General features: G+C 39.3%; 1 protein-coding gene across 1 annotated transcript; it reads right to left on the reverse strand.

Moving 5' to 3' along the window:
• Window positions 1-347: 347 nt before the first annotated feature.
• On the reverse strand, window positions 348-24068 carry LOC132551482 (tyrosinase-like protein 1). The gene is made up of 4 exons (XM_060215626.1): window positions 24008-24068; window positions 6463-6863; window positions 3926-4038; window positions 348-1902 (listed from the first exon to the last, which is right to left on the reverse strand). The coding sequence occupies exons 1-4, from the start codon at window positions 24066-24068 to the stop codon at window positions 348-350; spliced, it is 2130 nt and encodes a 709-aa protein (XP_060071609.1).
• Window positions 24069-25324: the final 1256 nt, after the last annotated feature.

Consider the following 25324-nt stretch of genomic DNA (forward strand, 5'->3'; position numbering starts at 1 on the left):
ACAAAGGGAGAGGTTTAAAGAAACACTTGCATAATAGATAACGCGATTTACGGAAGACAGGGTCATGGTGCCATGAGTCCCAAATATAGACAGGAACAAGGAGAAAAGCCATTAGAGAGAGAGCGCGCGAGAGCCACCAACACCAAATATAGAACATGTAAATTGCTGTTAAAACGAGTGAGGCAGGTCATAAAGGCACCGACCCTTATTGACAAGGACATATACTAATTAAAAGTTATGGTAGGGGCGAGATGTGTTTGTGCAATTAAACTTAAGAAAGCAATGAATCACCATTACGAGGAAGGAACTTTATATCAATACATGCTTAGGATAATATGGACATGTCTTTATCTCACACTACCTTGCACTGCTGCATCTCCAGCGTCAAGCGCCTGCGTTGTGGGAGATTTAGTGACGGCGATTTGTAGGGAGGGTGCCACGGCTTTGAGTTGTAGTGTCCGCCGGGCGTCTGCCCACGGCCATTGGTTCGTATAGTCACAGAAGAAGCGCAGGTGGGCGTAGCTATCATCGGGTTTTGGACAATTTCCGTCGTTAGGAAAATGCCATGTATCAAGGATTATCTCACCGTATGTTCTGCTATACAGTTTTGGTTCACTGGTCGTGATTCGAATGGCCCCTGTGCAGGGATGAAACTCCTGCGTTGGTGAACCGGGTGTTCTACAGTATGGACGGCAGACACGTCCGCAAGAGTCATGGGCAGACACATGCACATCCGTCATTCCGGTATCGGGCGACTTCACGGCAACATACCCAGTTGTCTTCGAGATTGCCAAGCGGTGGTCTACCATGACAAATTCACTGTACGATCCATAGTTATTCAGGCCATTTGATTCAATAAAAATTTTGCCGGCGTTGTTGTGTGGGTCAATGCATTCGCTGTATTTGGCAGGATTACCTACTGGGAGAGAAGACGCAAGCCCGACGTATGAGGTGGGTGAGTATATGTCACTGTTGACCATACCCTGACCATTAAACACAGGGTAGGAGTGGTAACGCAAGAACTCCGGCGGACGTCTGTACACGATATCTATGGGAATGTATGTCCACTCCCTGATATCTGAGCTATTGCCACTCAAATACTTGTTCTGTACAGCCCCTTGTACAGAGCAGCCTGGTTTGCTTTCGACAGTCTGTACTGATACATGGCGTTTAAACCTCGATTTATTGTCCTTTGCCACCTCGTCTGTTCGTAACGTGACACAGCGCGGTACCGCTTTGTTGGTGTTACAGCGGAGGAAGTCCGACCCGCATGTCGGCCTTTGTCTCAGACACGTTGGCGATGCCTCATACTGGTAAATATTGGCTGTTATAAGGTTACTGTAACCATCGATATTCCTCAGGTTGCCAAACCGCATAGCAGCTTGTGGGGCATGTTGTGACGGACCAAAGTAGGTTGGATAATCCAAGGACGGATCTATCCCAAGCTGTACCTGTTTTTGTCGGAATTCCTCCCATAGATAGTCCACAAATGCGTGATGACTGAAGAAAATGGGGTCCTGAGCAGCAGTGTTCAAGTCATTCATCTGTCCGTTTCCTCCTCCTATCCATATGTGTACAGCATCGTGTGCATCCTCCAGTCGATTTTCTGGAGCTCCACTCGGAAAGGTGATTTCGGAAGTTCTCGTCTTGTTTAGAATTCGACCGATTCCATCATTACTGAACAGTTCTCCGATAAGGCCAATGTTCCTAATAAGTGGTCCACTTTGCGTTTGCCAATTAGCGTACGGGCCGGATGTAACAAATCCATCTCCATTTCCGAAGAAAAGATCAGACCAGATCACTGACTGTGTCCGCTCAGTTATATCTAGTTCGTTGTCTAAGGATGAAGCCCAGTAGGGGATGGTAACTCCTGGCACTACCTGTCGTAATGCATTCTCGTATCTTCAAATATAAATACAACAGAAATTAATTTAAAACCAAATTTTGCTTTCTTCAGTGTTGATTTCATAGAACATGTAATTTCTAAGGATATTCGTGAAAACATAGGATACCGTTTGTCACTTAAAGCTACCTAAAGCAGCGTTTGCACGGATATTACTATTTATAAAATGGCAAGTATGAAATTGATAAATGTTGCAAATGACAAGCTTCTGGAATGGTTAAAAACGGTTATAACAAACAGGCAAGTAGTTGCACGTTTTAATGTCAGCCATTCTGTTATTTATCGGTTGATGTAGCGCCTGAATTACCCCGAACGTGTTAACGAGTGTCTCATGTCTCACTTTGAAAGGTTATAGATAGAGAAGATGGAATCCTCTGAAGACAGGCAAGGCGAGCCCCATCCACCATTTCATAAAGGCTCAGAGGACGGTGGAACGTTGATGTCCGCGTTGGGAGGAGTACCGTCAAGAGACGTTTGAACAATAGGTGAATTCACTCTCACCGACTAACAAAACGTCATCTGTTGACTGAACGGCAAACATAGCCATGACTGAAAAGGACACGTGATCGCCGGATATGGAATATTAGGTCAATATTCCACCGGTCTGATGAAACCTACTTTTTACCAGACAGACCAACAAATACGGCATATCATCAGAATGACAGCATTTGGTGCTGGCGTTTCTGATAAGGGAAGCTTTTTCTCTAAATTGAAAGCTTCATTTCCTTGTCGTTGACGAAACTTTAATCAGGCAGAAGTACAACGATTAGATCCTCCGATTTTTTATTGATCTGCTTTCCGATACCCATCTGTTGGCAGATCGACCTAGACAATGCCAAACCACTGAAGTTATCGAAGAGCGTATCAAGACTGGCAACAAAAGCCTTGCAAAGTCTTTTCATGTTACTTTTAGATCTACTAATGACGTTTTGTCTTTAAATAACAAGACATTTATTGACCAGGTCCATCGTATATACCCACCAGAACTGGAAATCAAGAACACAGCAGGTTTTTCTCTGTCAACCGCTTAAATTTATCTGTTCTTACAAGGAAACCAACATGGACAGCTTTTCATCAACCTGTAGATAAGCGTGATGCTTTCAATTTCCGTATTGAGAATTGTTCATTTTTGGTTAGCAACATTCCTGCACTCCAAATCTGTGGTATTTACACACTACTTTTGGTTCGATGTTCAAGAGCCTGTTCCCAATATCACGATTTTCGTGATCCAAGTTGATGAAAAATTATTTAGAAGTTTTACAATCGTAATAGTGATGTCATTAAAAAATATTCTATTGCTTTGCGCGATATGAATATGGACATATTTGATGTTCGTTAGTTTGCCTGTTGGTTGCGTTTTTGTATATCTTGTTCTCATTTCAGAACGTGACATAACTTACTTGGATTGACCAAGATCTATATGGCGAGTATCATCGATGAAGCAGAAAACGCTTATTCTTCCGGAACACATGGACTTATTTACTTGTAGTTTTTCGTGTAATTCTTTATTTTGTTCATATTTCGTTTGATTGAATTTGTGTTTGGATTAGGATTATATTGAGTTGTTGGCATTTTCTTGATCAATGACATACGTACTCTAACAGATTCACAAACGATATAAACACTTCGCGTCGGGATTTCAACGCCTTAAAGATAGGATCAAGATCCCTCGGGAATAAAAACCACTAACAAGGAAAAATAGTACATGTGACATTTACCTTAACCTCACATCACGGAAATTCGAGCTCGTTTGATATATAACATACTTTCGTAAATGTGTGAAGTTTAATCCCGTGAAAAAAAACCCACTTAAGTGATGGCGAGGATAAGTTTTACGTTACGGAGAATTCCCATATCTTGTCTCTGACAGCAGTCGTCAGGGAAAAACAATGAAGAACATAACATGTCCTATCGTTAGTATACATAATACTATTGGAAAATACAATTACATGAAGTTAAATCTGCATTACACTACACGGGAATATAAGTATGATTATTTTTATAAACTTAAAGGTTACTTACATAATGAGAAAGACTCTGTGCCATCCGAGGAAGTTTGGACCCCTATGAGATAGTGGAATAGCGTCCCCTCGGTGAATATTGGCTATGAAGTCATATCTTGTGGTGTTTGCTATCTGTAAGAAATAACATTTTGGCACATTGACCGGAGATCGTTAACTTCAAGCGAAAGTACAATGTAACGATAAATAGCAAGACATAGCTACCTAATTTTCATTAAATTTTAGTAAGTTAATTATGTTATGAAATAGAAGTTGAAGGTAGAGACAACTGGACAACTTTCGTCGGAAGATATCAGCATAATTATAGTATAGTAGGTCTGTCTCCTTCAGACTTATATTGTCTTCTGACAGAAGTTCAGTTATCTCTTCCCCTATTTCAGGTAGTTTTCAAACTAGACTCTGTATTCCTAAGGAATCCGTTTACAAAAACGACATTAGATATATTTAAGTTGGATTTTGATTTCTTTATAGAAATGGAACTTAATATTACGGAAGAACAACTTTACTATGTCTAATGTCATTCATTGCAAGATATATTTCGGGGCATAACATCTAAAATATTATAACATTCTAGAGAAATTAAGACACAGGGCATCTATTCCAACATACATGTTCTTTCGAATGTATATGGCTCCTATATCTACTAAAGGTTCCGTGACTTCTATATCTACTAAAGGTTCCGTGACTCCTATACCTACTAAAGGTTCCGTGACTCCTATATCTACTAAAGGTTCCGTGACTCCTATATCTACTAAAGGTTCCCCGACTCCTATATCTACTAAAGGTTCCGTGACTCCTATATCTACTAAAGGTTCCCCGACTCCTATATCTACTAAAGGTTCCGTGACTCCTATATCTACTAAAGGTTCCGTGACTCCTATATCTACTTAAGGTTCCCCGACTCCTATATCTACTAAAGGTTCCGTGACTCCTATATCTACTAAAGGTTCCGTGACTCCTATATCTACTAAAGGTTCCGTGACTCCTATATCTACTAAAGGTTCCGTGACTCCTATATCTACTAAAGGTTCCGTGACTCCTATATCTACTAAAGGTTCCGTGACTCCTATATCTACTAAAGGTTCCGTGACTCCTATATCTACTAAAGGTTCCGTGACTCCTATATCTACTTAAGGTTCCCCGACTCCTTTACCTACTAAAGGTTCCGTGACTCCTATATCTACTAAAGGTTCCCCGACTCCTATACCTACTAAAGGTTCCGTGACTCCTATATCTACTAAAGGTTCCCCGACTCCTATACCTACTAAAGGTTCCGTGACTCCTATATCTACTAAAGGTTCCGTGACTCCTATATCTACTAAAGGTTCCGTGACTCCTATATCTACTAAAGGTTCCCCGACTCCTATATCTACTAAAGGTTCCGTGACTTCTATATCTACTAAAGGTTCCGTGACTCCTATATCTACTTAAGGTTCCCCGACTCCTATATCTACTAAAGGTTCCCTAACTCCTATACCTACTAAAGGTTCCGTGACTTCTATATCTACTAAAGGTTCCGTGACTCCTATATCTACTAAAGGTTCCCCGACTCCTATATCTACTAAAGGTTCCGTGACTCCTATATCTACTAAAGGTTCCCCGACTCCTATATCTACTAAAGGTTCCGTGACTCCTATATCTACTAAAGGTTCCATGACTCCTATATCTACTAAAGGTTCCGTGACTTCTATATCTACTAAAGGTTCCGTGACTCCTATATCTACTTAAGGTTCCCCGACTCCTATATCTACTTAAGGTTCCCCGAATCCTATACCTACTAAAGGTTCCGTGACTCCTATATCTACTAAAGGTTCCCCGACTCCTATATCTACTAAAGGTTCCTAAAGGTTCCGTGACTCTATATCTATATCTATATCTTAAGGTTCCGTGACTCCTATATCCTTAAGGTTTACCTACTAAAGGTTCCGTGACTTCTATATCTACTAAAGGTTCCGTGACTCCTATATCTACTAAAGGTTCCCTGACTCCTATACCTACTAAAGGTTCCGTGACTACTATACCTACTTAAGGTTCCGTGACTCCTTTACCTACTAAAGGTTCCGTGACTCCTATATCTACTAAAGGTTCCGTGACTCCTATATCTACTAAAGGTTCCGTGACTCCTATATCTACTAAAGGTTCCCTGACTCCTTTACCTACTAAAGGTTCCGTGACTTCTATATCTACTAAAGGTTCCGTGACTTCTATATCTACTAAAGGTTCCGTGACTCCTATATCTACTAAAGGTTCCGTGACTCCTATACCTACTAAAGGTTCCGTGACTCCTATACCTACTAAAGGTTCCGTGACTCCTATACCTACTAAAGGTTCCGTGACTTCTATATCTACTAAAGGTTCCGTGACTCCTATATCTACTAAAGGTTCCCTGACTCCTATACCTACTAAAGGTTCCGTGACTCCTTTACCTACTAAAGGGTTCCGTGACTCCTATATCTACAACAGATTTCCTGACTTTATATTTGACTTCATATACGTACTAATTCTAACGTTGGACTTTGTATTTGATTGAAAACCTACAGGTATTTGTTTCAGTAAGTTCACAGCTCGATGGTAGTTTTCCCGCTCCGGATTGCTCATCCGTCTGTATTCACGACGTACGCGTGGCATAGGACTCTGTCGCTTTGTTCTTCCTTTTAAGGCAGGAAGTGACGTAATGCTCTCTATCCAGTGCTGATCTGCGAGAGTTATATTTAGACTGTCCTGTTCTATGAGATTCCATATATACATTTGCATACATTTCCAGTGTATATTATATCCGACAGAACGAGTGATTTCCGACGTCCGCCGGTAGGTGTCGTAACACTGCAGAATTTTCTCGTCAATGTTAATTTCCTCTATTTTGCCTTGCGCTGCTAGAGTTAACAGGACCAGAGCAGTGACGACTCTTACTACCACCGACAACATCCTCAGTGTTATCACTGAAAGATGAAAACAAGTACTTACATGTTGAACGCTTTCAAGTGATAATTGGCATGGTTGTAAACTATCTAGCTAATTGATGTTACTTGTATCAGTAAAACAGTTAATACATTTCAACAGAAAAAATTACCATCAAAATTTATTCACTCAATCTTTGTATAGATCATTGTATCAACACTTCATTATTTTGTAGTTTGATTGATAATCCATATTTCTGAAGTGAGCACTACAAAGCACAGTAAACATTACTATATTCTGTACATTGAGCAGTACAGTGACCACAACAGTGACCACGACAGTGACCAGTACAGTAACAAGTACAGTGACCAGTACAGTGACCACAAGAGTGACCACAACAGTGACCACGACAGTAACCACGACAGTGACCACGAAAGTGACCAGTACAGTAACAAGTACAGTGACCAGTACAGTGACCAGTACAGTAACCACAACAGTGACCACGACACTGACCACAACAGTGACCAGTACAGTGACCAGTGTAGTGACCAGTGTAGCGAAAAATTATATGACAAGTAGAGTGAACATAACAGTGACCAGTGTATTGACCAGTACAGTGACTAGTGTAGTGACTAGACATAACAGGGACCAGTGTAGTGACTAGTACAGTGACCAGTGTAGTGACCAGTACAGTGACCAGTACAGTGACCAGTGTAGTGACCAGTACAGTGACCAGCACAGTGACCAGTGTAGTGACCAGTGTAGTGACCAGTGTAGTGACCAGTGTAGTGACCAGTACAGTGACCAGCACAGCGACCAGTGTAGTGACCAGTGTAGCGACGAATTATGTGACAAGTAGAGTGAACATAACAGTGACCAGTGTAGTGACCAGTACAGTGACCAGTACAGTGACCAGTACAGCGACCAGTGTAGTGACCAGTGTAGTGACCAGTGTAGTGACCAGTACAGTGACCAGTACAGCGACCAGTGTAGTGACCAGTGTAGCGACGAATTATGTGACAAGTAGAGTGAACATAACAGTGACCAGTGTATTGACCAGTACAGTGACTAGTGTAGTGACTAGACATAACAGGGACCAGTGTAGTGACTAGTACAGTGACCAGTGTAGTGACCAGTACAGTGACCAGTACAGTGACCAGTGTAGTGACCAGTACAGTGACTAGTGTAGTGACTAGACATAACAGGGACCAGTGTAGTGACTAGTACAGTGACCAGTGTAGTGACCAGTACAGTGACCAGTACAGTGACCAGTGTAGTGACCAGTACAGTGACCAGCACAGTGACCAGTGTAGTGACCAGTGTAGTGACCAGCACAGTGACCAGTACAGTGACCAGTGTAGTGACCAGTGTAGTGACCAGTACAGTGACCAGTACAGTGACCAGTGTAGTGACCAGTGTAGTGACCATTGCAGTGACCACAACAGTGACCAGTACAGTGACTAGTGTAGTGACTAGACACAACACTGACCAGTGTAGTGACCAGTACAGTGACCAGTGTAGTGACCAGTACAGTGACCAGTACAGAAACCAATAGAGTGAACACAACACTGACCACAACAGTGACCCAACAGTGACCAGTACAGAAACCAATACAGTGAACATAACAGTGACCAGTGTAGTGACCAGTACAGTGACCAGTGTAGTGACCAGTACAGTGACCAGAAGTGCCCAGTACAGTGACCAGTACAGTGACCAGTACAGTGACCAGTGTAGTGACCAGTACAGTGACCAGCACAGTGACCAGTGTAGTGACCAGTGTAGTGACCAGCACAGTGACCAGTACAGTGACCAGTGTAGTGACCAGTGTAGTGACCAGTACAGTGACCAGTACAGTGACCAGTGTAGTGACCAGTGTAGCGACCAGTAAGCTGGAAAGTAATCAGAATGATCCTTACAATGATAATCACTGAACTGTGAAGTGATCTGTAGAATGACCAATAAGTGACCTGTGACTAGTAAATGACCTGTACAGTCCGGTTAACTGTGAAGTGATCTGTAGAATGACCAGAAGTGACCTGTGACTAGTAAATGACCTGTACAGTCCGGTTAACTGTGAAGTGATCTGTAGAATGACCAATAAGTGACCTGTGACTAGTAATTGACCTGTACAGTCCGGTTAACTGTGAAGTGATCTGTAGAATGACCAATAAGTGACCTGTGACTAGTAATTGACCTGTACAGTCCGGTTAACTGTGAAGAGATCTGTAGAATGACCAGTAAGTGACCTGTGACTAGTAATTGACCTGTACAGTCCGGTTAACAATATGTTGACCAGTGCATGACCACTCCAGTGGCCGAAATAGTCTGTAGTATATCAATCGTTGTGTAACACCTGGGCTGTGGCCAAGGCTACGGTTGGTGTTTAATGACTCACGTTCATTGTACACTGTTTACGTAACACAAATACATTTTCACGATAATTTGATATTTTTTTATCTAATATCAGTTTGTCTTATCTTTTATCTTAATTATGACAAGAAAACAAAGTCAACTTACCATTGAGATGTACGATTCTCCATCAGACAGAAGACTGACGACGGCAAACAATAAGGTAGAGCCCTGGAGGGCTAGTAGTAAACCCGTCAGTCCGTCACGATCCCTACAGTTCTCTTGGGCCGTGTGTACCTTGATAACCTCAGGTAAGGTTTTTCGGTATAAATGACGCAGAATTGTCAAACATATGGCTTCGGTAATATCATACAGTTTGTATGTACACTTGATGTCCAGGTATGTGTACCCTGTCCACTTAACGACAAATTACCATTGTTCTAATGTTTCATAATAACGGAAAATCTTGTATTGAAACCGTCACCAATTTGTCGTAAATTTAACTTGATTAATAATAATAATAATAATGATAATAATAATAAGAACACGGTCCTCTTATTAGTAAAACATACATATACATAAATGGATATGCAAAAACAACAGATATGGATAAAAATAATAAGAATATATAGATATTTAATTTTATATACACAAACATACATTATTATCTATTTGAAAGATGTGATCAAAACAGAATCTAGGAAATTGTCTTAAATTCAAGTAAATATTTGACCAATTTTCTTTTAAAAGCGGTAAAAATAGTTGATCTCCTTAAATTCAAGAGGTAAAACATTCCAGTCTTTAACACTAAATGTAAAAACTGGTTTGAGTAAAAGAACAGTTTTGTGTTTTGGCACTAAAAAGTTGTCATCACAGACATATCTTGTAGCTCTACTGTGACTACTTCTAACTAAAATACATTGCTGGATAAGTAGTCCGTGAATTCTTCGTGAAGACGTTTAAAATCATACATAGTTTTCTAAATTTAAAGTAATTATCGATAGGCGTCCACTGTAAAATTTCCAATGTACGTTAAGAATCATTGTGGCTACCTGTTTCTGAGCCTTCAGGAGCTTACCCTTTAAAAATCAAAGCGCCCTGACCGTACTGTACTACAATGTATATATAATGAGGGAAAATACAAGCCTGGAAAAATCCGAGTTTTCCTTCCATGGGTAGATATGGACTTATACGACGCAACAGGCCCAAAATAGACGAATTATGATCTGACAATGTCAAAGAATTATCAATAACCCAGTACTTAACCTCTTACAACCTGTTCCGGAGATTCATTACACAGTGTAAGATCTAGAATTAAACGATTTCTACTTTCTGTTTAGAACCTATACAAATATACATTTTTTTTTTTTTTGCATTTTTGTTTGTTTTTTTTTCTTTGCATTTCAAATTATCTTCTTTTCAACACACCATATATGAACATTGGTTAAATCAGAATGTAATTGCTTTTAATATCGTCTAATGATTTTCCAGCAGAAGATAAAGTAGTGTCGTCTGCTCACATATCTGTATCAGCCTTCACATTTAATGGCAAATCGTTTATGAAATCTAGAAACATCAAATTTAGATTGATTGAAATCAAAAACACGTAACCATATGATATCAAAATCATCAATAAATCACTGTGTTGTCAACACCATCGATATACTTGTATTATATTACGTGACGAACTCATCAATTGGAAAACAGGATGCCTATCAGACCGCCTCTCATTTGTTTCAAGTAGAACTACACGTATATGTACAGATCACCGTCACTCAACAAAATATTGCTGGAAAATGGAATTGGAGATATATATATACACAAAAAGTCAGCTTCGCAAGGACTCCCGCTGTAAACAGCTCTTCAGACGTCTGAATGAGTCCATTCAGCGGAAACCTGTAGTTAATGGCGTAATACAGTGCACAACTTCGAAGCGTTTATGTCCATAGGCAAGCTAAAAACCTGACGGATATACATTTTAATTGGTAAAAAAATCATAATTTGAAATACCATACGATGCGGTTTCAAGATACAGCGAATTTGAAAATCGACAGTCAAAAGTTGCAGTGATGGAACTCTTCAAGTCACGTCATCTTTAATTGAACTCTTCATGTGACGTCATCTTTGTCGATGGCTCTTGTCGTAACACATTGACCGATTAAACGGACATGATATAAACGAACATGTTCATATGAAGCTTATTGCTTTCGCAAAAACAGCCTATATGGCGAGTTTCAGGCAGAATAGCTTTAAACGGATTATGAATCCAGAAATAGATTTTTTCTCAGGAGGCTTAATAACGCTAAGTAGCGTGCGTTCCATTGGTCTACTGAAGATTTCACATGAAAAAAAGAAATTACACGTTATCTGAAATTCGTCAGTATTCATATATCTCTCTATAGTAAAATTGTGGAGATTGTGACAGATTCTTTCACTTACAACAAAATAACTGTAGATTTTAATGTCGAAATTAATATGTATATACAAAACATGAAATGGCAAATGAAGATCCAGTCCAAATTGTTAATCTCAAGATATAAACATAGAGTCGGTAATTATGTCCCCCTCCCCATTAAAGAGGTGTGACTGTAGGTATACAGGCACTCAACCATAACAGTGATAAAATCACCATTCAAAATACTTGATATCATGTCGGAAAATAGTTTTTTTTTAAGAACTTTGGAGATTTTCTGATTACCAACCGTTTATCCGAGTTATCATTTTCAATTTCAACACGTCCTTAGCTTCTGTGAATCTACATGTATTTTGTTGTAAGCAAACGGGTCTGCCATTTTCAACTCTGAAAGAGACGAGACTGCCGCTTGCCTGTAACAATGCTATGTACTTGGATGCATACTTTCTGTGTAGGACACAGCACCTGAATAAAAAGTGTTTCATCATCAGTGTTACTGGGCACCCCTATATTTTTGTAACTTGATCGAATCGGGTGAATTGTTCCCACGCCACTTTTAATGGCATCAAAGCAAAATCGACTATGATATTTAAAGTAAATTATGAATTTGTAATGGTATGAGATGCGGGTGAAGTGTTCGTGCTTAGCAGAAGGGTTCAGGTTTGAAGTATAGTTGGAACCTTGGTCTCTGTCCCATACCTTGAAAGCTTGACATTTTATTTGTGCACAATAATACAGAGACGTTGGCCATTTTTTCACAGAAATAAAATAGACAAATAAATCGTTACAGTTTGAGTTTCGCGCATAATTTTTTAGGTTCGAGGGCGAAAACACACAAATTTACCTGTACTCCTCTCTATCTTCTTAATAAAATACAGGATTGAAGCCTTTAGGTTTTATGTCGTTTATCGAAACATGAGATACGTTTTTACGTACTGTATCTACTTGTAGCTGTTTAGTGTAAAATTGTTCAGCATATTGTCTATTTCACTATAATTACGAATAAATATTATAGGAGAAAGCCAATACTATTCTGATGTATAGAATCAGTAGTCACAGCTAAATCTAGCCGTCTCATTGTTGTATGCCGTCACAGATTTCTTGTCGCAGATGAAGTTTTTTTTATATTGCAAGTACTTCACACAAACAAGTGTACGTCATTAATTTTTTAAAAAGTTCTGTTTGGAATTGGCGATCGGTCCCACTCTCAGCTTTTGTGTTTGTCTGCTTATTCGTTACCCTCGTTGTTTGTTAACTCATTATTCACTCTCTTTGTTTGTTTACTTATTATTCACTCTCTTTGTTTGTTTACTCATTACTCACTCTCTTTGTTTACTCATTATTCACTGTCTTTGTTTGTTAACTCATTATTCACTCTCTTTGTTTGTTTACTCATTATTCACTCTCTTTGTTTACTCATTATTCACTCTTTTTTTTTGTTTACTCATTATTCACTCTCTTTGTTTACTCATTATTCACCCTCTTTGTTTGTTTACTCATTATTCACTCTCTATGTTTGTTTACTCATTATTCACTCTCTTTGTTTACTCATTATTCACTCTCTTTGTTTGTTTACTCATTATTCACTCTCTTTGTTTGTTTACTCATTATTCGCCCACTTTGTTTACTCATTATTCACTCTCTTTGTCTACTCATTATTCACTCTCTTTGTTTGTTTACTCATTATTCACTCTCTATGTTTGTTTACTCATTATTCACTCTCTTTGTTTGTTTACTCATTATTCACTCTCTTTGTTTACTCATTATTCACTCTCTTTGTTTACTCATTATTCACTCTCTTTGTTTGTTTACTCATTATTCACTCTCTTTGTTTGTTTACTCATTATTCACTCTCTTTGTTTGTTTACTCATTATTCACCCTCTTTGTTTGTTTACTCATTATTCACTCTCTTTGTTTGTTTACTCATTATTCACTCTCTTTGTTTACTCATTATTCACTCTCTTTGTTTACTCATTATTCACCTCTCTTTGTTTGTTTACTCATTATTCACTCTCTTTGTTTGTTTACTCATTATTCACTCTCTTTGTTTGTTTACTCATTATTCACTCTCTTTGTTACTCATTTACTCATTATTCACTCTCTCTCTTTGTTTACTCATTATTCACTCTCTTTGTTTGTTAACTCATTATTCACCCTCTTTGTTTGCCTACTCATTATTCACTCTCTTTGTTTGTTTACTCATTATTCACTCTCTTTGTTTACTCATTATTCACTCTCTTTGTTTATTCATTATTCACTCTCTTTGTTTGTTTACTCATTATTCACTCTCTTTGTTTACTCATTATTCACTCTCTTTGTTTACTCATTATTCACTCTCTTTGTTTACTCATTATTCACTCTCTTTGTTTACTCTCTCACTCTCTTTGTTTACTCATTATTCACTCTCTTTGTTTACTCATTATTCACTCTCTTTGTTTACTCATTATTCACTCTCTTTGTTTGTTTACTCATTATTCACTCTCTCATTATTCACTCTCTTTGTTTACTCATTATTCACTCTCTTTGTTTGTTTACTAATTATTCACTCTCTTTGTTTGTTTACTCATTATTCACTGTCTTTGTTTGTTTACTCATTATTCACTCTCTTTGTTTACTCATTATTCACTCTCTTTGTTTACTCATTATTCACCCTCTTTGTTTACTCATTATTCACCCTCTTTGTTTGTTTACTCATTATTCACTCTCTTTGTTTGTTTACTCATTATTCACTCTCTTTGTTTACTCATTATTCACTCTCTTTGTTTATTCATTATTCACTCTCTTTGTTTACTCATTATTCACTCTATTTGTTTGTTTACTCATTATTCACTCTCTTTGTTTGTTTACTCATTATTCACTCTCTTTGTTTATTCATTATTCACTCTCTTTGTTTACTCATTATTCACTCTCTTTGTTTACTCATTATTCACTCTCTTTGTTTACTCATTATTCACTCACTTTGTTTACTCATTATTCACCCTCTTTGTTTACTCATTATTCACTCTCTTTGTTTGTTAACTCAGTATTCACTCTCTTTGTTTGTTTACTCATTATTCACTCTCTTTGTTTACTCATTATTCACTCTCTTTGTTTACTCATTATTTACTCTCTTTTTTTGTTTACTCATTATTCACTCTCTTTGTTTATTCATTATTCACTCTCTTTGTTTACTCATCATTATTCACTCTCTTTGTTTGTTTACTCATTATTCACTCTCTTTGTTTGTTTACTCATTATTCACTCTCTTTGTTTACTCATTATTCACTCTCTTTGTTTACTCATTATTCACCCTCTTTGTTTGTTTACTCATTATTCACTCTCTATGTTTGTTTACTCATTATTCACTCTCTTTGTTTACTCATTATTCACTCTCTTTGTTTGTTTACTCATTATTAACTCTCTATGTTTGTTTACTCATTATTCACTCTCTATGTTTGTTTACTCATTATTCACTCTCTTTGTTTGTTTACTCATTATTCACTCTCTTTGTTTGTTTACTCATTATTCACTCTCTTTGTTTGTTTACTCATTATTCACTCTCTCTCTCTTTGTTTGTTTACTCATTATTCACTCTCTTTGTTTACTCATTATTCACTCTCTTTGTTTACTCATTATTCACTCTCTTTGTTTACTCATTATAAACTTTCTTAGTTTACTCATTATTAACTCTCTTTGTTTGTTTACTCATTATTCACTCTCTTTGTTTACTCATTATTCACTCTCTTTGTTTACTCATTATAAACTTTCTTAGTTTACTCATTACTCACTCTCTTTGTTTGTTTACTCATTATTCACTCTCTTTGTTTGTTTACTCATTATTCACTCTCTTTGTTTACTCATTATTCAGTTTTTGACTTATCACATTATTTGCCTGATCTATCTACTTACATTTATTTATTTTGTGTCGTTATACAAAAGAACAGTGACGATAAACCTTGTAAGCCTTCCTTCCCTGTAAGCGTGAGTGTAGTCCTGAGCGCGTGTGTGCTATGATGTTAGATACGTGTGCTGCCATCAGACGAACAACATGGCAAAGGACATTTTACGCTTCCTTCTAAATCGTTATTGGAGTTCTTCATGGCTGATCAAATATGAGTAGAAGTTGACGAAATGACATAACATTTCATTCTGATGGCATTCAGCTCAATTTAAGGACCCTTTGTATCGGAGAAACAGTACTTATTTGAGTGCTGTGTGTCAGTAATTTCAGTGCAAGAGCGAAATATTTTATGTTATTTAAGCATTGAAAAAGTCAGAAAAAGGTAAGTGAAGCAAAAAATAATGACATTGTTGATTTAAAGATGTTGATGTTGTTTGTAGATATTCATCGGAAATATATGTATTTCAAACTTGCATCCACTTCATACAAGGCACTTGATATCATATGTCTGCTTTATTTTCAGTCTTATATTGCGAGGTAAATATAATCTATGGCATAAATACTTAATTTTCAATTTTTTCATCCTATGTCGCGTACAGTATTGATAGAAATTTTGGTAATAATAAGCATTTTTTCGTGACACACCCTTTATTGTAGTATGTACATTGACACCAAATGTTCGATGTTAGAATATTGTGTATGTGGAACCAAAGACAAATGCTTGGAGAGAGAAAAAAAAGTATTTTAATGGAGACTATTAGCTGTTGGTAGGCAATTATAAAAACATATCGCGTGTCACAGCAAGACCTGCCATCATCAAATAGCCACGAAATGGAAACATGCCACTCCATATCCACAGGAACAGGACTGAGCATGTTAGTGTGATGTTGATGAGAGCTACAATTATCCTGTTGGCTGGAAGAAACATAGCGTGATACGCTTTGTTTTCTCAGAAACAGCCTCGCGTAGGTAGCACAACGGAATTATTACTGACTTCCAATCTAAAACATGGCGTCAGTGAATGCCAACTATGTTGCATGTCACATTAATAACGGTGTACATGAAGGAGGATACCTCAAACTAAACTGTTAACTTTGTACTCATAAAAAAAAAGTCGAAAGGAAACGGTAAGTAAAGATAAGATTATATTGGAGTACCGGTGTCACATCAAATTTGTACCCCCTATCCGGACCCGGATACTTTTACTGGCCACCACGAAAGTACACAGCCCCTTTCCCCTAATCTATGGTATTTGTACACCCCCTCAACATCTTTGTTTTCATTCACATTTGAAATTTTATGAAGAATGTCACAAAAATAGCCATAGAATACTATTAGATAGGTAATTAGTTCATTATACCTGGTCTAGCATCGAGGAGATAGGGCTAAACTACAACACCGTGTACAAAAAGACACACCAACATCTCTATAAATACAAGTGTTTTGCTCATTTTTTAATTACATGTTCTTCATTATATGACTATTTATGGCAGTCAGAAAAGTATACCGGGGAGAACAATATTTATCACACATATAGGATGATACATATATGATAGTCCTCAATGAGATCTGTATCGTCTGCTGAAACGATGACGTCCCCATCAGACAGTGAGATCTGTATCGTCTGCTGTAACGATGGCCTCCCCATCAGACGGTGAGATCTGTATCGTCTGCTGTAACGATGACCTCCCCATCAGACAGTGAGATCTGTATCGTCTGCTGTAACGATGGCCTCCCCATCAGACAGTGAGATCTGTATCGTCTGCTGTAACGATGGCCTCCCATTAGATGGTGAGATCTGTATCGTCTACTGTAACGATGGCCTCCCATTAGACGGTGAGATCTGTACCGCCTGCTGTAACGATGACCTTCCCATCAGACAGTGAGATCTGTCTGCTGTAACGATGACCTCCCCATCAGACAGTGAGATCTGTATCGTCTACTGTAACGATGGCCACCCCATCAGACAGTGAGATCTGTATCGTCTGCTGTAACGATGACCTCCCCATCAGACAGTGAGATCTGTATCGTCTACTGTAACGATGGCCACCCCATCAGACAGTGAGATCTGTCTGCTGTAACGATGACCTCCCTATCAGAGAGTGAGATCTGTCTGCTGTAACGATGACCTCCCCATCAGACAGTGAGATCTGTATCGTCTACTGTAACGATGGCCACCCCATCAGACAGTGAGATCTGTCTGCTGTAACGATGACCTCCCTATCAGACAGTGAGATCTGTCTGCTGTAACGATGGCCACCCCATCAGACAGTGAGATCTGTCTGCTGTAACGATGGCCTCCCATTAGACGGTGAGATCTGTATCGTCTACTGTAACGATGACGTTCCAATCAGACAGTGAGATCAGTAACGTCTGCTGTAACGATGACCTCCCATCAGACGGTGAGATCTGTACCGCCTGCTGTAACGATGACCTTCCCATCAGACAGTGAGATCAGTAACGTCTGCTGTAACGATGACCTCCCATCAGACGGTGAGATCTGTATCGTCTACTGTAACGATGGCCACCCCATCAGACAGTGAGATCTGTATCGTCTACTGTAACGATGGCCACCCCATCAGACAGTGAGATCTGTCTGCTGTAACGATGGCCTCCCCATCAGACAGTGAGATCTGTATCGTCTGCTGTAACGATGGCCACCCCATCAGACAGTGAGATCTGTCTGCTGTAACGATGACCTTCCCATCAGACAGTGAGATCTGTATCGTCTACTGTAACGATGACCTTCCCATCAGACAGTGAGATCTGTCTGCTGTAACGATGACCTCCCCATCAGACAGTGAGATCTGTATCGTCTACTGTAACGATGGCCTCCCATTAGACGGTGAGATCTGTCTGCTGTAACGATGGCCTCCCCATCAGACAGTGAGATCTGTATCGTCTGCTGTAACGATGGCCTCCCATTAGACGGTGAGATCTGTATCGTCTACTGTAACGATGGCCACCCCATCAGACAGTGAGATCTGTATCGTCTGCTGTAACGATGACCTTCCCATCAGACAGTGAGATCTGTCTGCTGTAACGATGACCTCCCCATCAGACAGTGAGATCTGTCTGCTGTAACGATGACCTCCCTATCAGACAGTGAGATATGTCTGCTGTAACGATGGCCGATGGTCTCCCATCAGACCCATCAGATGGCCTCCCATTAGAGTGAGATCTGTATGCTACTGTAACGATGGCCTCCCATCAGACAGTGAGATCTGTATCGTCTGCTGTAACGATGACCTTCCCATCAGACAGTGAGATCTGTATCGTCTGCTGTAACGATGACCTTCCCATCAGACAGTGAGATCTGTATCGTCTGCTGTAACGATGGCCACCCCACCAGACAGTGAGATCTGTCTGCTGTAACGATGGCCTCCCCATCAGACAGTGAGATCTGTATCATCTGCTGTAACGATGACCTCCCCATCAGACAGTGAAATCTGTCTGCTGTAACGATGACCTCCCCTCAGACAGTGAGATCCCATCAGACAGTGAGATCTGTATCGTCTGCTGTAACGATGACCTCCCATCAGAGAGTGAGATCTGTGGCCTTCCTGCTGTAACGATGACCTCCCATCAGACAGTGAGATCAGACAGTGAGATCTGCTGTAACGATGGCCTCCCATTAGACGGTGAGATCTGTATCGTCTACTGTAACGATGACGTTCCAATCAGACAGTGAGATCAGTAACGTCTGCTGTAACGATGACCTCCCATCAGACGGTGAGATCTGTATCGTCTACTGTAACGATGGCCTCCCATTAGACGGTGAGATCTGTACCGCCTGCTGTAACGATGACCTTCCCATCAGACAGTGAGATCTGTTTGCTGTAACGATGACCTTCCCATCAGACAGTGAGATCTGTCTGCTGTAACGATGACCTCCCTATCAGACAGTGAGATATGTCTGCTGTAACGATGGCCACCCCATCAGACAGTGAGATCTGTATCGTCTGCTGTAACGATGGCCACCCCATCAGACAGTGAGATCTGTCTGCTGTAACGATGACCTTCCCATCAGACAGTGAGATCTGTATCGTCTGCTGTAACGATGACCTTCCCATCAGACAGTGAGATCTGTCTGCTGTAACGATGACCTCCCATCAGACGGTGAGATCTGTATCGTCTACTGTAACGATCTCTGTCTGCTGTAACGATGACCTCCCCATCAGACAGTGAGATCTGTCTGCTGTAACGATGACCTCCCCATCAGACAGTGAAATCTGTCTGCTGTAACGATGACCTCCTCATCAGACAGTGAGATCTGTCTGCTGTAACGATGACCTTCCCATCAGACAGTGAGATCTGTATCGTCTGCTGTAACGATGACCTTCCCATCAGACAGTGAGATCTGTATCGTCTGCTGTAACGATGGCCACCCCATCAGACAGTGAGATCTGTATCGTCTGCTGTAACGATGACCTTCCCATCAGACAGTGAGATCTGTCTGCTGTAACGATGACCTCCCTATCAGAGAGTGAGATCTGTCTGCTGTAACGATGGCCTCCCCATCAGACAGTGAGATCTGTATCGTCTGCTGTAACGATTTTTTTACACCAGAACTTGATCTGCTACGGTACAAATACAGGGCTGTAACTAAAAAGGTACAAAATCATTGAAATGTCGCTAAGCTAACTAAGGATGCTAGAAAAAGGAAATAATCAATAAAATGAAATTAAATGTCAAAATCCAGCACAATTTTTTTCTACAAACTTCTCTATGATAATTGGTCCGGCTCCAGTAAAGACATGTCCCGCGGCTATTTTCAATAATAATACCTGCCGAGTTCGTGATTTCCATAGTTATCCCTGCATCCTCATCCTATAGGGTTTACATGTCGCAGTTTATTCCGTATTCAAGGGCCTGTTCCCATTATCATGATTTTCGTGCAAGAAGTCGTTAACTGACAGACAATCGCGTAACACAAGGTATCAATAGATGAAGGTTGGTGAAAATTATGGGAAAGTTTTACGGTTGTCATAGTGATCTCATTGAGAAATATTCGATTTCTTTGTGTGATATGAAGCTGGACGTGCTCGTTAGTGTGCCTGTTGGTTCCGTTCTTGTATACCTTGTATCTCATTTTGAGAACGTGCCATTACTTACTTAGATTGACCAATGTTTACATAGATGATGTCGTGGATGAAGCAGAAGACGCTTATTTTTCTGCAACGTATGGTCTTATTCTCCTTGTACTTATTCAGGAGTCTCCGTGTACAGGGATTCGGCATGAGTTCTCGACCCACGATCGATATATGTGTATTATAACAAGAAAGGCTTAACTAGATCTTAGGCTGCAGTAACACATACTTGACATTAAAGAGAAATCTTTCCCATGAGTGTTTGATGAACGAAACTGACCAAGTATTAACCAAGCATAAAGCAAATCATGACTTGACGAATCAGGATATATTGGTACACATGGCAAGGTAGACATTACCCTATCCGTGGAATTACGTCTCTAATTGGTACATCAATAACTATGCCGAAATCGCTAAATTTACGCTTGGTACCATGACCTTGTCCACATGGCGTGACCTTTAATATTGTCATGTGTCGTAGGTTGTAGAATTTCCAAATATACATCACGCCGTTCTTTTTCTAACCTTTAACCATCATGTTTTCTCTTATGTTGTACTGGAGTATGCCGTTTCAGTGTGGATCCCAAAACTCAGTCTAGGATTATAAGTAATTAATATCTGAAAATGATAATAAAAACAAAAAACAAAAACAACAAAACACACACATCAATTAACAATTTTCCTTAATAAGCTATTTCAATATTCTAGAAGCCTTTGAATAAATTCTTTACAATTTCACGTTTGAGTGCTGCATTCAAATATCCACCCCTCTACAATGCTGATCGCCGGTATAAACTATGTATCACCATGTACATCTCTCTTTTGTTCATAGGTTGCCCTCTTTTTATTGAATTTGGGTTTGGATTGTGACTACGTTGGTATAGTGTTGTTGTTTATAACCCCGCGATTAAGAGCTGGTGGTGTGGGTGGATCTGTACTAACCTTTTCTTCATGTCAGATTGCTAGTTTTTAAGTTTTTCGTTTAGATCCGAGAGTAACTTGAGTACAAAGTTCTATTCCTAGTAGTTTTGCGGTTTCCATTTTTTTTCTATTTCCACTTTTTCGTGAAGAATGATTTTTCATCTCTCTAGCTTCATTCACTGAAGCTCGTGCTGTGTTCGTTTATTCGTAATCTTTCAGATTTTCTTCTACGTGTAAGCTGGCGATGTCTTTTCTCAACACTTCTGGTCTTTCGGCTATTTGGAGACACTTTATACTTCGCCCCATTGTAGTTCGATTTCCTTGGTTAGGTCCAATTTTTTTCTGTTCAATCGTTGTAATGAACTTGCTCTTGTGTGAATATAGTTGTGACATAAGGTTTGGGTATTTCGTTATCCGTAATGATAGAAAATCGTGGAAATTGTTGGAGATGTTTTTCTTCCTTGAACGCTGATATTCTTTCTTTGTCAATCCTTCTTTTGGGATTTACATTTTCTTTCACTTTTCTGTTTCCCTGGTTGCCATGATGTCACTGAATGGCGCTTGAGATTTGACATGGACATGTTACCTGAGTATTTGTGACTGGTTACTAGGTAGCATCATGACTAATGTATGCTTTATCGACTTCTTGTGTACGAAGTAAGTTTCACGAGAAACAGAATCTATAAAAGTGTCCAATACTTACGTACCATACTATGCTGGTAGTGCGGGACGCTACGTTGACCGTAGTTAGAGATGTAGTCGCATCGAGTGCTGTTTCTCTTTGTCTGTAATATTCAGCTTTTTCTTCCTATTACGGTGGTATTTAGAAACCCTGAGGAGTTTGATGATAAAACGTATTCATTGTTCGATTCGAAGCCTGTAAAAATTTGGGTATTAACTCCACCAAATCATAACATCAATCTTTTAAGAGTTCGGTGTTGGTTTCCCGTCTCCATGACTCCTCCCGTGTCCGGGTATCGTCTCACCGACGGAGTCAGTGTTCTGGCGGTGTTCGGTGTTGGTTTCACGCCTCCGTGACTCCTCCTGTGTCCGGGTATCGTCTCACCGACGGAGTCAGTGTTCTGGCGGTGTTCGGTGTTGGTTTCACGTCTCCGTGACTCCTCCCGTGTCCGGGTATCGTCTCACCGACGGAGTCAGTGTTCTGGCGGTGTTCGGTGTTGGTTTCACGTCTCCATGACTCCTCCCGTGTCCGGGTATCGTCTCACCGATGCAGTCAGTGTTCTGGCGGTGTTCGGTGTTGGTTTCACGTCTCCGTGACTCCTCCCGTGTCCGGGTAGTTTCTCACCGATGCAGTCAGTGTTCTGGCGGTGTTCGGTTACATATGTATATATAGTTATATAAATGCCACCGGAAATTGTATAAAACGTCTAGATATGAATCTACTGACGATTTCTAGGCCGCTAATTGGTCTCTGGTATAAACCTACAACACTATCGCTCACGCCGAACTCCAGTGTGATTGGTTTTATTAATTTTTTTTACATGTTTACATTTACGATTAAAAATTAAGTTAGACTGACAGGTGACACGTAAAACTTTTCTAGTGACATTTTGTGGGGCTAACAACAAATACAGGTTAGGCAATTAATCTGCCATTCTGCTGAGACTAGATACGATGTCTTACATCCTCTTTCCTTAGGAGCGGTAGGTTTTAAAATGTATTAGCTGTAATGGATTTGGTTCGTACAAAACTTATACTGACAATAATGAATCCATAAGACTACACAGGAAATCACAAATTTAGGCCTGTAAATGTAGCTTAAACAGTTCTAGCTTACCAAAATATCACCAAATAAAACAGAAATACAAAAAGTTTAAAAGAAAACAGTAAAATAATCGATAAAATTGTATAAAAGTTTATGTTGAAATCAAACACTTTTTATCATAAATTCTTCATGATATAGCTAGAAGTTCTTATAACACATTATGTAGAAGATTTAAGTGTGACGTTTCGACAACATTGTTGCCTTCCAAGATGCCAGTGTTGTAATTACATCACACTTAGATTTTCTACAGGTTGTGGTATAAGAACTTAAAATCTACTGATATGGTTATTTTTGTGTTTTTATTCAAAATTGTTGTGAAAATTGCTGTTTTGGTTAACCAACCCATTTTGTACAAGATCTAGAGCCTTGATATTTTATATTTAGGAAGCTCTTGACCTTGATTATCGAGTTTGTTAATATGTATATATGACCTTGGCACACTTTCACAGGGGTCAATTTTGTCAAAAACTTCACTAGCATTTTCTCAATAACCAAGAGGCATACAGTGATGAAACTTTCACAGTAGCATGCTGTGATCGATTGCTACTGAGTGTATTAATGAATGCATGCCTGAATATTCAACTTCCGGTTTTTTGGCATGGGTTAAATTTGAAAATTGCTATTTTGGGTAACATTTTTTTTAAACCTTCTCAAGTTCTTTAAAGTCTAGAGCCTTGATGTTTCATGTATGGGAAGGACTGGTCCTTGAATATCAAGCTTGTCGATGTAAATTACCTCGACCCACTTTGGAGGTCAAACGGGTCCTCTATATTAAAATCTTGAAATGTCTTCCGACCTGTGCCCATGAAGCATAGGATGACAATATTTGATCAGTTGAATACTGAGACAAATTGCTATCAACAATGATAAGAAAAACATGTATTTCGTCAACTACTGGTTATCGATAGGTGTCAAAGTGAAAAAAATCTTCTCAAGTTTATTTAAGGTCTAAGGTCTTGATATTTAATAGACAGGAAGTTCTAGTCATTGACTATCAAGTTTGTTAATATAAATGACCTTGACTCTCTTTCAAGATCAAAACGGTCTTTTTTTAATAAAATATTTAAATATTTTCTTCGAAATAACCAAGAGTCCCAGGATCCTGCTGTTTGATAAGTCGCAGACTACAACCAATTGCTATCGAAAATTGTAAGTAAAAGAGTTGTACTTGGTCAACTTCCAGTTTTCGATTGGAGTTAAAATTCAGATGTGCTATTTTGGGTAACAAGCTTCTTTTTAAGTTCCACCGGGTCTAGAGTCTTGAAAGTTCGCATGTCCCGGTCGTTAGCTATCAGGTTTGATAATGACATTGACCACCCATTTTATAGGTCACAGGGGTCAATTTTGTTAGAATTTTAAAATACATGTAGATTCTTTTCAGTATTAGGAGGTACACGGTGATCATGTTTGGTAATTGTATATTGCGTTCAATTGATATTGATAGTAAGAAAATATTGTGTCTAATGTCAACTTTTAGGATCATTAAGAAAGTTCTTTTACGGGTAGCACAAATAAAAACATCTGACGTTGTCTAGAGTCTTAAATTGCTTGAACGGTTAGCCATCATGTTTGTGGAAATGACTGACCTTTAGTTGAGAAGTTGTGTATACGTGAAAAGCCATTCAAATTCTTCGCCAACAGATCCTAATTGTTATTTTGCTTCTAATAACAGAAAGAGTGAATATTAAAAATAAATAAAAGCCAATATTGACAGCTGGAATCAAATTAAAACGGATATTGTTACCTCTTTGGTAGGCGAGGACGGGTAGATTCTTATATCACCATTGTCTTTATATGGTTATCGGTTAAGATCTCAATTGTTATGACCCAGACCTTAAGTCCCTGGAGGTGTGCCACACTCCAGGGTCGATTCTTACATCACAGATATGTTTACCACTTGCTGCCTAGCAGATGTAACCCAAGAAACTAAGCCCCGAGGGGTGGGGGCCACACCCCAACCCAAGAAACTAAGCCCCGAGTGGTGGGGCCACACCCCACACCCCAACCCGAGAAACTAAGCCCTGAGGGGAGGGCCACACCGCAACCCAAGAAACTAAGCCCC

Source organism: Ylistrum balloti, unplaced genomic scaffold (assembly GCF_031769215.1).
Source record: "Ylistrum balloti isolate Yb309-2 unplaced genomic scaffold, AGI_CSIRO_Ybal_v1 Utg370202, whole genome shotgun sequence".
NCBI lineage: Eukaryota > Metazoa > Mollusca > Bivalvia > Pectinida > Pectinidae > Ylistrum > Ylistrum balloti.

Coding starts and splice junctions, on each gene's coding strand:
- LOC132551482 (XM_060215626.1), bottom strand. CDS start 24,068: ATGGGCACAGGTCGGAAGACATTTCAAGATTTTAATATAGAGGACCCG. Junction 6,864..24,007: donor GGACCCGTTTGACCTCCAAA/GTGGGTCGAGGT, acceptor TTCATCTTTCAG/TGATAACACTGAGGATGTTG. Junction 1,903..3,925: donor CACAGAGTCTTTCTCATTAT/GTAAGTAACCTT, acceptor TTATATTTGAAG/ATACGAGAATGCATTACGAC.